We start from the raw sequence: 16230 nt of genomic DNA on the forward strand, positions 1-16230 counted from the left end.
AGCTCCAGTATGGGATATTATGTAATGTAAGGTACTAAAAGACTAGGCTAGATGCCACTGTGGACTACAGCACAACTGCACTGCAGCCTGCAGCCAAGCACCTGGCAGACACACAGACACATGCAGAGCTGCAGCAGCATGGACTTGTCTCTCCTTACTGTACCACACAGGGATGGAGTGGAGAGTTTGCATGAGAGACAACAGAGTGAGAGCGACAGAACTCAGAGTTCAGTTCAAGAATTGAGTTCAATATATGAATATCGTAATAAAAAATGTCAGCCAAAGGCCATGTCCTAATGCAAAATGTTTCTGTCCTCAGTTGGGACAATAGCACAAACCGCAAAATGCCCAACTTCTGTCAATACGTCTCCTTCGTCACTAGGGGCGATAAAGTCCTAGACCACTATTATTCAACCCACAGGCAACCATACAAGGCCCTCCCTCTTCCCCCCTTTGACAAATCAGATCATGTCTCTATACTCCTGCTTCCTCTTTATAAACAGAAGCTCAAACAGGAAGTAACTGACGCGCTCCTTAGAGAAATGGTTTTCAGAATCGTAGGCTATGTTGCAGGACTGCTTTGCTAGAGCTGACTGGAATATGTTTCGGGACTCCGGCAAAAGCATCAACAAGCTAACCACCTCCGTCTCGGGCTTCATCAGAAAATGCATCGCCGACGTAGTCCCCACATTGAGCTTTTGCTGCTTTCTCCAATCAAAAGCTCTGGATTAACACAGAGGTACACACTAAGTTAAAGGGCAGAGCTATTGCACTCAGGGCTTTCACAGCCGACCCCAAATCTGAATACACTAATGTGTATAAGTAGTCTCGCTGTGACCTCCGCAGAACCACGAAACAGGCAAAAGGACAATATGTGACTTGTTTCATGAAACTAGACATAAGTCATGCTTCACTACTTCACATTTGAACATAATACATCATTTTTATCAAAATGCGTTTTTGGGGGAGAAATGTCTTCTGGAACGTGAAATTTCATGGGCCTTAATTACATACTTGTATGCCATCTGTAAATACAAATCAAATTGTTAAATTACGAGCCTAGTTGGTTTAGCCACGGAAAAAGGCAGGAACCTTCCCGCTCGCCATGATTGGCTAAGATAATTGATGGGCTGGAGAGATGAGTTCAGATTGGTCTGCCATGTAGCAAGCTTCTGTCTATAACATGAGCTGTCTAGTATGTGTAGGTAATCCTTTCTAAATCAGATTTTTTTGAAAGATATCACAAAGAACTGCACAAGTGTTGCTAAGGCTCTCTACTTTCCGGAGGACCGAGTTTCGAAATCAGTGGAATGCCCAGCCGAAGCAGAGTATGATGGCTAAAGAAATTGAGAAAATTCAGGTGTTTGATTGCAAATGCGGATGGAATCGAAAAGAGAACACAGAAGGCTGTTGCAAAAAAACATCTGTCTCCGGATTACCTCTTCAAACTAAGGGCAACTAACATTATGTGTATGATTTGTGTAGTAATGATACAGTGCCTTGCGAAAGTATTCGGACCCCTTCGACCTTTTGCCACATTTCAGGCTTCAAACATAAAGAAATAAAACTGTATTTTTTTGTGAAGAATCAACAACAAGTGGGACACAATCATGAAGTGGAATGACATTTATTGGATATTTCAAACTTTTTTAACAAATCAAAAACTGAAAAATTGGGCATGCAAAATTATTCAGCCCCTTTACTTTCAGTGCAGCAAACTCTCTCCAGAAGTTCAGTGAGGATCTCTGAATGATTCAATGTTGACCTAAATGACTAATGATGATAAATACAATCCACCTGTGTGTAATCAAGTCTCCGTATAAATGCACCTGCACTGTGATAGTCTCAGAGGTCCGTTAAAAGTGCAGAGAGCATCATGAAGAACAAGGAACACACCAGGCAGGTCCGAGATACTGTTGTGAAGAAGTTTAAAGCCGGATTTGGATACAAAAAGATTTCCCAAGCTTTAAACATCCCAAGGAGCACTGTGCAAGCGATAATATTGAAATGGAAGGAGTATCAGACCACTGCAAATCTACCAAGACCTGGCCGTCCCTCTAAACTTTCAGCTCATAGAGGAGAAGACTGATCAGAGATGCAGCCAAGAGGCCCATGATCACTCTGGATGAACTGCAGAGATCTACAGCTAAGGTGGGAGACTCTGTCCATAGGACAACAATCAGTCGTATATTGCACAAATCTGGCCTTTATGGAAGAGTGGCAAGAAGAAAGCCATTTCTTAAAGATATCCATAAAAAGTGTCGTTTAAAGTTTGCCACAAGCCACCTGGGAGACACACCAAACATGTGGAAGAAGGTGCTCTGGTCAGATGAAACCAAAATTGAACTTTTTGGCAACAATGCAAAACGTTATGTTTGGCGTAAAAGCAACTCAGCTCATCACAATGAACACACCATCCCCACTGTCAAACATGGTGGTGGCAGCATCATGGTTTGGGCCTGCTTTTCTTCAGCAGGGACAGGGAAGATGGTTAAAATTGATGGGAAGATGGATGGAGCCAAATACAGGACCATTCTGGAAGAAAACATGATGGACTTTGTAAAAGACCTGAGACTGGGATGGAGATTTGTCTTCCAACAAGACAATGATCCAAAACATAAAGCAAAATCTACAATTGAATGGTTCAAAAATAAACATATCCAGGTGTTAGAATGGCCAAGTCAAAGTCCAGACCTGAATCCAATCGAGAATCTGTGGAAAGAACTGAAAACTGCTGTTCACAAATGCTCTCCATCCAACCTCACTGAGCTCGAGCTGTTTTGCAAGGAGGAATGGGAAAAAATGTCAGTCTCTCGATGTGCAAAACTGATAGAGACATACCCCAAGTGACTTACAGCTGTAATCGCAGCAAAAGGTGGCGCTACAAATTATTAACTTAAGGGGGCTGAATAATTTTGCACGCCCAATTTTTCAGTTTTTGATTTGTTAAAAAAGTTTGAAATATCCAATAAATGTCGTTCCACTTCATGATTGTGTCCCACTTGTTGTTGATTTCTTCACAAAAAAATACAGTTTTATATCTTTATGTTTGAAGCCTGAAATGTGGCAAAAGGTCGCAAAGTTCAAGGGGGCCGAATACTTTCGCAAGGCACTGTATTCATATCTCAGAGCCATTTGCATTGTTAGTTGTAGCCTAATGTTAGCTAGCTAGTTAATATTGAACCTAGCTAGTTTGTTAGCTTTTGCTACCTGTAGATTAATGCAGTGTAGTAATGTTAAGAGTTGGTATTATGGTTCATTGTTTAGCTAACCAGCTACATGTCTAAACAGAACACTCCACTATGCAAGTAACCATTTCACTGTACCGCTTACAACTTCCGTAGCCTATGCATGCGACAAATAAACATTGATTTTATTTGATATATTGTGTTTACCAGAAACGGTAATGTGAAGATCAACATGACCTGAACCAAAGTCAAATTAGGATATAACGTTAGGCCAACGAGACAGAGTCCAAGTTCTTAAAATTCTCCGGTAGAATGGCCTGCTTTTATTTCATTGTTTGTTATTTCGACAAGTTTGATTTTGGACGACAATAGAATGTTAATGATGTCACTGCGACAACTGTATACAGACATGTCGATAGACGTAATATAAACCAGCTTTTAGTTTTGACATCTTTGGTTGTACACTAGGGTACTCACTGTTTAGCACATGGCCTCATGTGAATCCTTAAAGAGGAGTGGGGCTAAGGCTTAAGAGGGTGTGAAAAATGCTGAATGGGTGTAGACAAAGAGCTCTTCAATAGGTGTACTAAAACATTCAAGAGCCATTTTCTCAAAAGTGGACTTTCAAAGCAGAATTACTTTCCCATTGTCCCTCAACTGTAGTGTATGAAATACTATTTTCTAGCTCTGAGTCTACGTTTATCCAATGTAAAAAAACACAATTTCAAATTTTGCTAAATAAGATGGAATCAAGTTGTCGGTCACATATAGGAATAAGGTGGAATCTTATTACACTGGCTCCGATGCTTGAAGGATGTGGCAGGGGCTACAGTCCATTACGGATTACAAAGGTAGACCTGGAAGTGATCTATCCAACAATGCCTCTCTACCTCTCTACTTTCTTTTCTTATTCACCTGGATCATCGCAGCTAGCTAGCTGCTACTTGAGTGGCCACTCCTGGCTAACGTCACTGTCCTGAAGCAAGAACCAATTAGCCTGGAGCTAGCCTTGCTAGGCCCATCTCCCAGTTAGTCAAAAAGGACCGTCAGCCACTACTTGGGCTACAATATCTCTTTTTGCCAACTGGCTTGGACCCCCGCCGAGTCATCACAACTGTACCACCGACGTGATTCGCCCAATGGGGTTTTTCTCAACTGGCTCCGCCGTCGCTTCGTCCCCTGAAATCCCATCCACTAGCATGTTAGGCATGGCCTGCTAACTGTCCAGAGCACATTGGACTGTGAGCTTAAGAGGCCCACCGGACAAATGCTCTGGCCACTATACCTATTCTGCCAATTGGCCTGATTTACCACACGAAGCCCAGATGATACGTCTGCCGACAAAACAGCACGAGGGGGCCACAGCAGACTTTCTTCTGTTGCGACGTCCCTCCAAGGCCCTTCTGTTAGCTTGCTAACCCCGGCCCGCAAGCTGCCTGAAGCCACTCACTGGACTTCTATGATCACTCGGCTACGCATGCCTCTCGCTAACGTCAATATGCCTTGTCCGTTGCTGTTTTGGTCAGTATTTATTGCCTTAATTCACTGTAGAGCTTCTAGCCCTGCTCAATACGTATTATTTAACACTTTAGTTCCACCTACCACACATGCGGTGACATCACCTGGTTTAAATGATATTTCTAGGGACAATATCTCTTTCATCGTCAATCTATGCATAGGTTTACCCTCACTGTATCCACATCCTACCATACTTTTGTCTGTACATTATGCCTTGAATCTATTCTACCGTGCCCAGGAATCCGCTCCTTTTACTCTCTGTTCTGAACGTACTAGACGACCAGTTATTTTAGCCTTTAGCCGTACCCTTATCCTACTCCTCCTCTGTTCCTCTGGTGATGTGGAAGTTAATCCAGGCCCTGCAGTGCCTAGCTCCACTCCCATTCCCCAGGCGCTATCATTTGTTGACTTCTGTAACCGTAAAAGCCTTGGTTTCATGCATGTTAACATTAGAAGCCTCCTCCCTAAGTTTGTTTTATTCACTGCCCTAGCACACTCTGTCAACCCGGATGTCCTAGCCGTGTCTGAATCCTGGCTCAGGAAGACCACCAAAAACCCTGAAATTTCCAGAGTTCTGTTTTACTTTCCAGGTCTGTACCCAAACAATTCGAGCTTCTACTTTTAAAAAGTCACATTTACATAAACAGGTCTCTCACCATTGCCGCTAGCTATAGACCAGCATTGCCGCTTGCTATAGCCCAGCTGTGCCCTGGACACCATATGTGAACTGATTGCCCACCATCTATCTTCAGAGCTCGTGCTGCTAGGTGAACTAAACTGTGACATGCTTAACACCCCGGCCATCCTACAATCTAAACTTGATGCCCTCAATCTCTCACAAATTATCAATGAACCCACCAGGTACAACCCCAAATCAGTAAACACGGGCACCCTCATAGATATCCTCCTAACCAAGTTGCCCTCCAAATATACCTCTGCTGTTTTCAACCAAGATCTCAGCGATCACTGCCTCATTGCCTGCATCCATAACGGGTCTGCGGTCAAACGACCTACTCTCATTACTATCAAACGCTCCTTAAAACACTTCAGCGAGCAGGCCTTCCTAATTGACCTGGCCCAGGTATCCTGGAAGGATATTGACCTCATCCCGTCAGTAGAGGATGCCTGGTCATTCTTTAAAAGTGCCTTCCTCACCATCTTAAATAAAAATGCCCCTTTCAAAAAACTTAGAACCAGGAACAGATATAGCCCGTGGTTCTCTCCAGACCTGACTGCCCTTGACCAGCACAAAAACATCCTGTGCCATTCTGCATTAGCATCGAATAGCCCCCGTGATATGCAACTTTTCAGGGAAGTTAGGAACAAATGTACATAGGCAGTTAGGAAAGCTAAGGCTAGCTTTTTCAAACAGAAATTTGCATCCTGTAGCACAAACTCAAAAAAGTTCTGGGACACTGTAAAGTCCATGGAGAATAAGAGCACCTCCTCCCAGCTGCCCACTGCACTGAGGCTAGGAAACACTGTCACCACTGATAACTCCACAATAATTGAGAATTTCAATAAGCATTTTTCTACGGCTGGCCATGCTTTCCACCTGGATATCCTGCACTCCCCACACCAACTCGCCCAAGCCTCCCCATTTCTCCTTCTCCTTCACTCACATCCAGATAGCTGATCTTCTTAAAGAACTGCAAAACCTGGACCCCTACAAATCAGCCGGGCTAGACAATCTGGACCCTCTCTTTTTTTAAATTATCTGCCGAAATTGTTGCAACCCCTATTACTAGCCTGTTCAAACTCTCTTTCGTATCATCTGAGATTCCCAAAGATTGGAACGCTACCGCGGTCATCCCCCTCTTCAAAGGGGGAGACACTCTAGACCCAAACTGCTTCAGACCTATATCTATCCTACCCTGCCTTTCTAAGGTCTTCGAAAGCCAAGTCAACAAACAGATTACCGACCATTTTGAATCCCACCGTACCTTCTCCGCTATGCAATCTGGTTTCAGAGTTGGTCATGGGTGCACCTCAGCCACGCTCAAGGTCCTAAACGATATCATAAACGCCATCGATAAGAGACATTACTGTGCAGCGGTATTCATCGACCTGGCCAAGGTTTTCGACTCTGTCAATCACCACATTCTTATAGGCAGACTCAACAGCCTTGGTTTCTCAAATAATTTCCTCGCCTGGTTCACCAAATACTTCTCTGATAGAGTTCAGTGTGTCAAATCGGAAGGCCTGTCGTCCGGACCTCTTGCAGTCTCTATAGGGGTGCCACAGGGTTCAATTCTCAGGCCGACTCTTCTCTGTATACATCAATGATGTCACTCTTGCTGCTGGTGATTCTCTGATCCACCTCTACACAAACAACACCATTCTGGATACATCTGGCCCTTCTTTGGACACTGTGTTAACGAACCTCCAGATGAGCTTCAATGCCATACAACTCTACTTCCGTGGCCTCCAACTGCTCTTAAATGCAAGTAAAACTAATTGCATGCTCTTCAACCGATCACTGCCACACCTGCCCGCCCATCCAGCATCACTACTCTGGACAGTTCTGACTTAGAATATGTGGACAACTACAAATACCTAGGTGTCTGGCTAGACTGTAAACTCTCCTTCCAGACTCACATTAAGCATCTCAAATCCAAAATTAAATCTAGAATCGGCTTCCTATTTCGCAACAAAGCATCCTTTGTTCATGCTGCCAAACATACCCTCGTAAAACTGACCATCCTACCGATCCTCGACTTCGGCGATGTCATTTATAAAATAGCCTCCAACACTCTACTCAACAAATTGGATGCAGTCTATCACAGTGCCATCCGTTTTGTCACCAAAGCCTCATATATCACCCAACACTGCGGCGTGTACGCTCTCGTTAGCTGGCCCTCGCTTCATGAAAAGGCTGGTCATGGCACACATCACCTCCATCATCCCAGACACCCCATTCAATTTGCATACCGCCCCAAGAGATCTACATATGATGCTCCCCACTGCCCTCTCCCACCTGGACAAGAGGAATACCTACTGAGAATGCTGTTCATTGACTATGGCTCGGACACGCCTACTTATTCAAGGGCGTGTAAGGGCTATTTGATCAAGAAGGAGAGTGATGGAGTGCTGCATCAGATGACCTGGCTTCCACAATCACCTGACCTTAACCCAATTGAGATGGTTTGAAATGAGTTGGACCACAGAGTGAAGGAAAAGCAACCAACATGTGCTCAGCAAACTCCTCCAAGACTGTTGGAAAAGCATTCCAGGTGAAACTGGTTGGGAGAATGTCAAGAGTGTGCAAAGCTGTCATCAAGGCAAAGGGTGGCTATTTTGAAGAATCTCAAATATAAAATATATTTTGATTTGTTTAACACTTTTTTTTTTCATAGTTTTCATGTCTTCACTATTATTCTACTATGGAGAAAATAGTAAAAATAAAGAAGAATCCTGGAATGAGTAGGTGTATCCAAACTTTTAGCCAACATCACAGTTAACACAATCACTTGAAACTGAAGCTGGAAAAACTGCAAACTAGCTACACTTAGTTTCTTTTAAACTTTTTTAAATGTACATTTCTTTGTATATATCCTGTCTGTCTCATCCTGACTCCCAACCCCTACACATTCATTACTATGGGACAGCTGGAGATCAAATTAGAATACAGAAACAATGTTGCAAATGTCGGAGAGACAGACAGCAATATTTATATAAATCTCCGCTGTTGAAAACTAAATGTTAGTCTAAAAGAAATGTGAGATGTCTAGATGCTTTTTATAGTGGAGATCAAGTTCATAACTTGACAGGCTGGGCTGAAGAGACAGTGGATTGCGCAGTCAGATGGAACAGAGTAATAAGCATTTTAACGGCATAGATTTTGCCGGAGGTAACTTGTGGAATAGACACCGGTTGGAATGCGTTTTTAACCAATCAGCATTCAGGATTAGATCCAAACATTGTATTAATTATTATTATCACTGCGTTGTTGGGAAAGAGCTCTCAAGGTAAGAATGTCACTATACTGTTTTACACCTTTTGTATCCTGTGCACATGGCGAATAAACTTTGAATCTTTAAACTGGCAAAAAACACAGCTGTGTTGTCTTCTAGTAGACATATCAATACCCCACTTCACTGAGATGAGCTTCAAAACTTCTCGACAAACATCCCTACACCTCACTGCTGCTAACTTGCATAACACGCTTGTAGTCGGGACATTTCGGCCTAATTGCTGAAAGCCATGGGGCTTTTGTTCGAGGAGGAGGAGGAAGGTGGAGGAGGAGGCAGAAAGGCAAAAGGGAGGCCTCCTGACTAACAGCAGAGTGGGCTGAGCTGAGCAGGGCCCGGGAGGAGCAGAGCAGTCAGAGCTGGGAGGAGCGGCCAGGGACATGACATGCTATCTGCTCTCTCAGCAACCCCATCTCACATGCTAGGCTATATACAGTACATCCTCCACTATATCTCCCCCATCTAACTGGAGCACACAAAGAAACACTGAAACCCGGGCAGTGTCTGAAAACGTTACTAGCTGTCAAATAATTATTGCTTTCTCCATCCTTGTAACCTCAATTCCTCTCAAAGCCCATTGAAAGAGAGGTCCTTGATGCTTATGAGAGAGGAAGCAAGGATTTGACAGCTACATGCACTAGTAATGTAGTAATGTTAGACACAGCAGCCCCAGTCTTCTATCCTTTCTCTCTCTCCACAGTCAAGCATTCTCTCTCTTTCTCTCTCTATCCCTGCCAGGAGCTGTCAACTCTCTTTTCCTGTTGTCTGTCTGCTGCCCAATTACAGAGGGTGGCCGGGCACTGTTATCGGCTTGCTACTCCAGGCCTCCCTCTCTTTAGCAGGGTATTAGCCGCGCAGTCAGCCAGGCTTAGCTTAGCCTAGCGGCCAGTAATCCTAGACCCCCAGTGAGTCAGTTAAAAACAGGGGCAACGCTTTTTCAAGCAGCCTTGAGCAGAGCCAGTTGAGATCAGTCGCCGGACAGAATCACCACGAACAGAAAATATACATACTTCTTTGTCGCACAGCATCTTCATCATCCGCATTGCCATCGTTATCATAACCAATTGTCATCGATAGTGTTTTCTACAGTGTGGCTAGCTTATCTAGAGTGACTCATTTTAAAATGTGTGAGAGACTTTTAGAGATAAATGTTAGTGCTATATGGGATTATCTGTGTGCCTGTGTCCGTGAGTGTGTTTTCTCGATCTTTCATTCTTCTCAAAAACAGCAGGCATCACATGCATTGTGACTGAACCTTCCTTCCATAGCGGTAGATATTCTAGGAACTGCCAGGCCTCTGAGCTAAACCCTCTCTGACTTTAAGGTCCAACTCTCTCTGCTCTAACATGGCAACAAACTGATAATGATCACATACACACAGACAATGAAAAGACTGTTTTGTTTTAGAAAAGAGTGAAAGATACATGACCTCCGACTCTACCCATGTGGTTCAAAGAGACTCTTCAAAGCTACAATAGCACCTCTTATGTGTGTTTGGGTCTAGTCTGCAAGAGCCAGAAGCCTACCAGGCATGGTTCTGAGAACACAACACACAGCATGACGTTATGAGTATTCTTGGTGTCCACAAGTCAGACAGCCACAGAGAAAACCTCTCTCTCTCTCTCTCTCTCGCTCTCTCTCTCTCTCTCTAATGTAGGCCTAGTGCATTCGTTCCATAATCAACAAGATGGTGTCTACTCTGTTTCTCTAGAATACATCACATATTTAATGCTTGCTATTGGATGATTTAGTAATACTCTCCACTACCACTGGAGATTAAACACATACTATCAACATGGCAATAATCCTCAGAGGCTAGGTAATGTTGAGTAAAGTAGCATGGTAATTGATTAAGAGAATGACCTGGACATAGCTTTGGAGCATGGTATTGACTGCATGTGTCCCCACTCTCCATGATCATGGCATTGGTGACCGGTACCTGACGTTGTCGTGCTTCTGGATGTAGATCTTGTGAAACATCATGTCTTCCTGCTTAGCGTTAATATCAGCTTTCATCTCCATGGCAACATGACGGGGAAGCACGGAGAGCAGGAGACGCTCCTGCAGAGATAGAGGAATGAGAGAGAGAGGGCAAGAGATGGGGAGGAAGGTAGAACGTAGAGATAGAGAAGGATGATGAGAGAGAGGAGGGGGAGAGAGTGAGGGAAGACACCCAGGGAGAAAAAGAGAAGGAGAGAAAATCCCAGAGAAAGAGAGAGAGAGAGAGAGAGAGAGGCAGGGGAGACAGTAGAGAGAAAACGGACAAACCAGAGATTTAGTTGATAGGAGTCATTACACGAGACAGGCAGTGAGACAGAGAAATGGAGAGGTCTTGATTTTGGTCATTCCAACTGGGGAAGACCTGGGTAGTTTAGGACTTTGAACAGACGGCTGCTTGCATCTATCTTTCCATCCCTCTATTGCGATGACGCCCACGGCACAGTATCCCTGCCTGCTGAGAGATGTTATCACTGGTTGACAAGTGTGGGCCAGCCCTTGATGCCATCTCCTTGCCTGCATCCAAAATGGAACACTATTTCCTATATAGTGCACACATTTTTTTACCAGGGCTCTGGTCCTCATTAGTTCACTATATAGGGAACAGGGTGTAATTTGGGACGAAGCTCCTATTCTGTTTACACCACAGCAGCAGGTGTAGGTGGACAGGTATTACCGAGGGGCTAGGATAGGCCAACAACAACACACAAACCCACTTCTTTAACTTCATGTCAATTCTAGTGAATTAGCTGTCTCTTTTTAACTATCTCTGTATCTCTCTCTCTCTCTTTATTTAGTCAAATATATATATTTTTCTTCCCAAAACTGCATTGTTGGTTAATGGCTTGTAAGTAAGCATTTGATGGTAAGGTCTATACCTGGATTCAAGTTCCTCGGCGTACACATCACTGACGATCTGAAAGGGTCCACCCACACAGACAGTGTGGTGAAAAAGGCGCAACAGCGCATCCTCAACCTCAGGAGGCTGAAGATATTTGGCTTGGCCCCTAAAACCCTCACAAACTTTTACAGATGCACAATTGAGAGCATCCTGTCGGGCTGTATAACCGCCTGGTATGGCAACTGCACCGCCCTCTCTAGAAGGTGGTGCGGTCTTCTCAACGCATCACCAAACTATCTGCTCTCCAGGATACCTACAGCACCCGATGTCACAGGAAGGCCAAAAAGATCATCAAACACCCAAGCCATGGCCTATTCACCCCACTATCATCCAGAAGGCGAGGTCAGTACAGGTGCATCAAAGCTGGGCTTCCACCCGGTTACGCAACCCTGCACCTTAGAGGCTGCTGCCTTACAGACATAGACTTGGAATCACTGGCCACTTTAATAATAGAACACTAGTCACTTAAACAATGTTTAAATAATGTTTACATACTGCTTTACTCATCTCATATGTATATACTGTATTCTATTCTACTGTATTTTTGTCAATGCCACTCTGACATTTCTCGATCTAATATTTATATATTTCTTAATTCCATTATTTTGCATTTAGATTTCTGTGTATTGTTGTGAATTGTTAGATACTACTGCACTCTTGGAGCTAGGAACACAAGCATATCACTACACCTGCAATAACATCTGCAAAATATGTGTATGTGACCAATAAAATTTGATTTGGTTAAAATCGTAGTACATACATTGCTGCTCTATCGCACGTGCAGTGATAGAGTGGAAAATAAGACGCTTTCGTTGTTGAAGTAACGCCTTTGTTGTAATATCGCAAACGGACGTGGCAGGTTCACCCCTATGGATTGCAGTTTTACAGGTAATTTTTTTTACAATCACTAGGACCCATTAGTTAGGTCAATAGTTAGGTCACTTTTTCAAAAAGCTTCACACAGTTCTCCTAACTAACTTTCAGCTTGGCACAGCAGTTAATTTCACATCCAAAATGCACTAAAACTACCAAAACACTTCATACATGTCTCAAATCAAATCATTCTTCCATAACACTAGCAAAGGTTGTCACCCAACAAGCACACTTTGTCACTCATAAAACAATGACCAAAAAAACACTAACAACAGGTAGCATTACACAATGTTTTCTTTAGTAAAATGTCTTTAAAAAACAAGAATGACACCTCGCTACTGTTTAGAATTCACTGCAGTATATGTTACAGGAATGAATCAGACATGATGCAATATGCTTCAATGGTTTATGTCATTTTTTGGCATTGAGTGATTCCAAAATACAATAATTTGTATATACACCATCTACTGATACAGATACAGTAGCAATACTAATCAACCCCGTCTCCTGCATTTGGCCACAGGTTCTCATTCACATCACATCTTATGTCATCTTGGGCAATACACCTAGGAAAGAATCTTTAGGCATGCCTGGTCCATCCCTGGCAATCTTCTGCAGATATGTCCAGGCATCCAGCATTCATTGCGACATTTGATCATGTGGATGGTGGTCATAAACCTTCCACCTCCATGAGGTTAAATAATTCCTCTATGGGGTTGAGGAATGGAGAGGAAGGTGGGAGGAAAAGTGACACCATCCTGGGATGGGCTGCACACCACTCTGTGACTGTATGGGACTAGTGAAATGACACATTGTCCCATACAATTACAAACGTTCGCCGATTTCGCCTCACTGCAACCGTCTCCTCACCAGGCACAAACCTTCCATAGAGGTCATCCAGGAATGAAATGAGACGCTCTGTGTTGAACGGCCCAATTAGCGGTTTGTGTAACAGCAATCCATCAGAGGATATTGCTGAACACATTGTGATGTTGTCCCCTCTTTTCCGGGACATCCACTGTGACTCTTTTCCCAATCACATTCCTACCTCTCCGCCGTGTTTTGGCCAAGTTGAAACCAGCCTCATCCACAAAGATGAATATGTGGGGTGTTTGCCTGGCTTCAATCTCCATGACTCTCTAAATTAAATCCACAAGGAAGCATAAGAGTTAGGCTATTACGTGTGTGCCTCTGCCCTGTTTGGTTTTCTTCAAAACCAGTTCTGTATTTTATAGTCATCTTACCTGGACATATTGGTTCCTGAGTTGCTTGACTCGTTAAGGCTTCCTCTCAAAGGGGACAGTGTACAACTGTTTCATCCTGACTTGATGTTGTTTCAGGACTCTAGAAATAGTTGTTATTGCTTACATTGTGAATATTTCCAAAAGTAATGTTGTCTGCCAACACTCTGTTCCAAATCTCTGTGAGTTTTATGCCATTGTTTCTGACGACCATATCAACTATTGCAGTTTCCTGCACAGCAGTGAAAATCCTACCTCTCCCACCTGTAGGAGGTAACCGTTGGGTCCTAAGCAGAAATACAAAAACAATTACACACAAGAGGGCTTGGAGGCTTTGCTCAATTTACTTCTGTAATGTGCAGTTCAGTCAGATGCCCTTGCAGAATAATGCACATCTCACCTGTTGTTTTGCCGGATTTCTCACAATAGATGCCATTGTGGAGCGTTGCAGATTTGGCTGCACTCTCAGACCAGCCTCGCTCATTGGTAGACCATGATTTATTACATGATCAATTATAGTAGCACTAATTTCATCTGAGACAACAATTCTTGATCTTCCTCTCAGTCTTCTTCCGCCATCATATATACTCCTCTCCCTCTCCCAGCCACTCTTCTTCCTCTGTCAGCCACTTCTCTATCTCTGGCTGGTTCCATGTTTATATTACAGTACAGCATTATTCCTAAGATGTCCCCTTTTGTGTAGATGGTAATGAAATTGAAAGACCAACACCTGGGTAGGTGTTCAGCTATAATGGGAATCAGCTGTGGTTGGTCTAATTGTTTTGACAGTATTTGATTTTTTATATTTAGAAAATATTTATATACAGTATCACTGTAGAAATATTGCAAACTGCTGTCTTATTCAATTTTGTGTTATGTTTGGTTTTGAACTTAAGTATAACAGTTTTGAAAAGAGTATGTTAACATGTGCAAATTGGCCTGTAGGTACATAGAGTTTTGGTGGTGGTTGTGTCTGAGTGAGAAAATAATTCATGTAATTTGAAAGATGTATTCATTGAATGCATTTTGTGCCAAAGCAATGAAAAATGATCCACAGTAACCTAAGTATTTACAAATGGGTCCTAGCCTCCAGCGACGGTCCGCAGTCCAGAGCCTCCAGCGACGGTCCGCAGTCCAGAGCCTCCAGCGACGGTCCGCAGTCCAGAGCCTCCAGCGACGGTCCGCAGTCCAGAGCCTCCAGCGACAATCCGCAGTCCAGAGCCTCCAGCGACGATCCGCAGTCCAGAGCCTCCAGCGACGATCCGCAGTCCAGAGCCTCCAGCAATGATCCGCAGTCCAGAGCCTCCAGCGACGATCTGCAGTCCAGAGTTTTCAGCGACAAGCCGCAGTCCAGAGTCTTCAGCGAAGAGCTGCAGTCCAGAGCCTCCAGCGGGGGTTCCCAGACCGGAGTCTCCGGCGACGATCTGTAGTCCGGAGCCTCCAGCGGTGGTTCCCAGTTCAGAGCCTCCGGCGATGATCCACGGTCCGGTTCCACAGAAGCGGAGGGATCAGTGTAGGGAGCGGGGGCTACGTCCCGGTGGGGTACACCATGACCTTAAAGATCCTTTAAATGTTCTATTTGGTAGGTCATCGTGTGACTAGGGTGGGAAATCTATGCTTATGTTTCTTTGTTGACTGAGTATGGTTCCCAGTATGGTTCCCAATCAGAGGCAGCTGTCTATCGTTGTCTCTGATTGGGGATCATACTTAGGCAGCCCTTTTTCCCACCTTCAGTTGTGGGATCTTGTCTATGTGTGTTGCATGTGTTTGCACTCTTAGCTTTACGTTCGTTGAGTTGTTTATTGTTTTTGGTGGAACATTTCAAATTAAAAGAACATGTACGCCTACCACGCTGCACCTTGGTCTTCATTTAACGGCGGACGTTACAGTCCCTGAACAAAGGGGGGTCAAAATCAAAAGTAACAGTCGGTATCTGGTGTGGCGACCAGCTGCATTAAGTACTGCAGTGCATCTCCTCCTCATGGACTGCACCAGATTTGACAGTTCTTGCTGTGAGATGTTACCCCACTCTTCCACCAAGGCACCTGCAAGTTCCCGGACATTTCTGGGGGGAATGGCCCTAACCCTCACCCTCCGATCCAACAGATCCCAGACGTGCTCAATGGGACTGAGATCCGGGCTCTTTGCTGGCCTTGGCAGAACACTGACATTCCTGTCTTGCAGGAAATCACGCACAGGACGAGCAGTATGGCTGGTGGCATTGTCATGCTGGAGGGTCATGTCAGGATGAGCCTGCCTGAAGGGTACCACATGAGGGAGGAGGATGTCTTCCCTGTAACGCACAGCGTTGAGATTGCCTGCAATGACAACATGCTCAGTCCGATGATGCTGTGACACACCGCCACAGACCATAACGGACCCTCCACCTCCAAATCGATCCCGCTCCAGAATACAGGCCTTGGTGTAACGCTCATTCCTTTAACGATAAATGCGAATCCGACCATCACCTCTGTTGAGACAAAACCTCACTTTTTGCCAGTCCTGCTGGTCCAGCAACGGTGGGTTTTTTCCCATAGGCG

At 44.2% G+C, this 16230-nt stretch overlaps 1 protein-coding gene across 2 annotated transcripts in view; it reads right to left on the bottom strand.

Annotated features, from left to right (window-relative positions):
- Positions 1-16230, bottom strand: part of LOC135519315 (adenylate cyclase type 5-like) — a 140194-nt gene that overhangs the window by 60074 nt on the left and 63890 nt on the right. For both annotated transcript variants that reach the window (XM_064944482.1, XM_064944481.1), the window contains exon 3: positions 10617-10738. In XM_064944482.1, coding sequence (XP_064800554.1) covers positions 10617-10738 — 122 coding nt within the window. The remainder of the gene's footprint in view (positions 1-10616; positions 10739-16230) is intronic.

Source organism: Oncorhynchus masou, chromosome 29, assembly GCF_036934945.1.
Source record: "Oncorhynchus masou masou isolate Uvic2021 chromosome 29, UVic_Omas_1.1, whole genome shotgun sequence".
Classification (NCBI taxonomy): domain Eukaryota; kingdom Metazoa; phylum Chordata; class Actinopteri; order Salmoniformes; family Salmonidae; genus Oncorhynchus; species Oncorhynchus masou.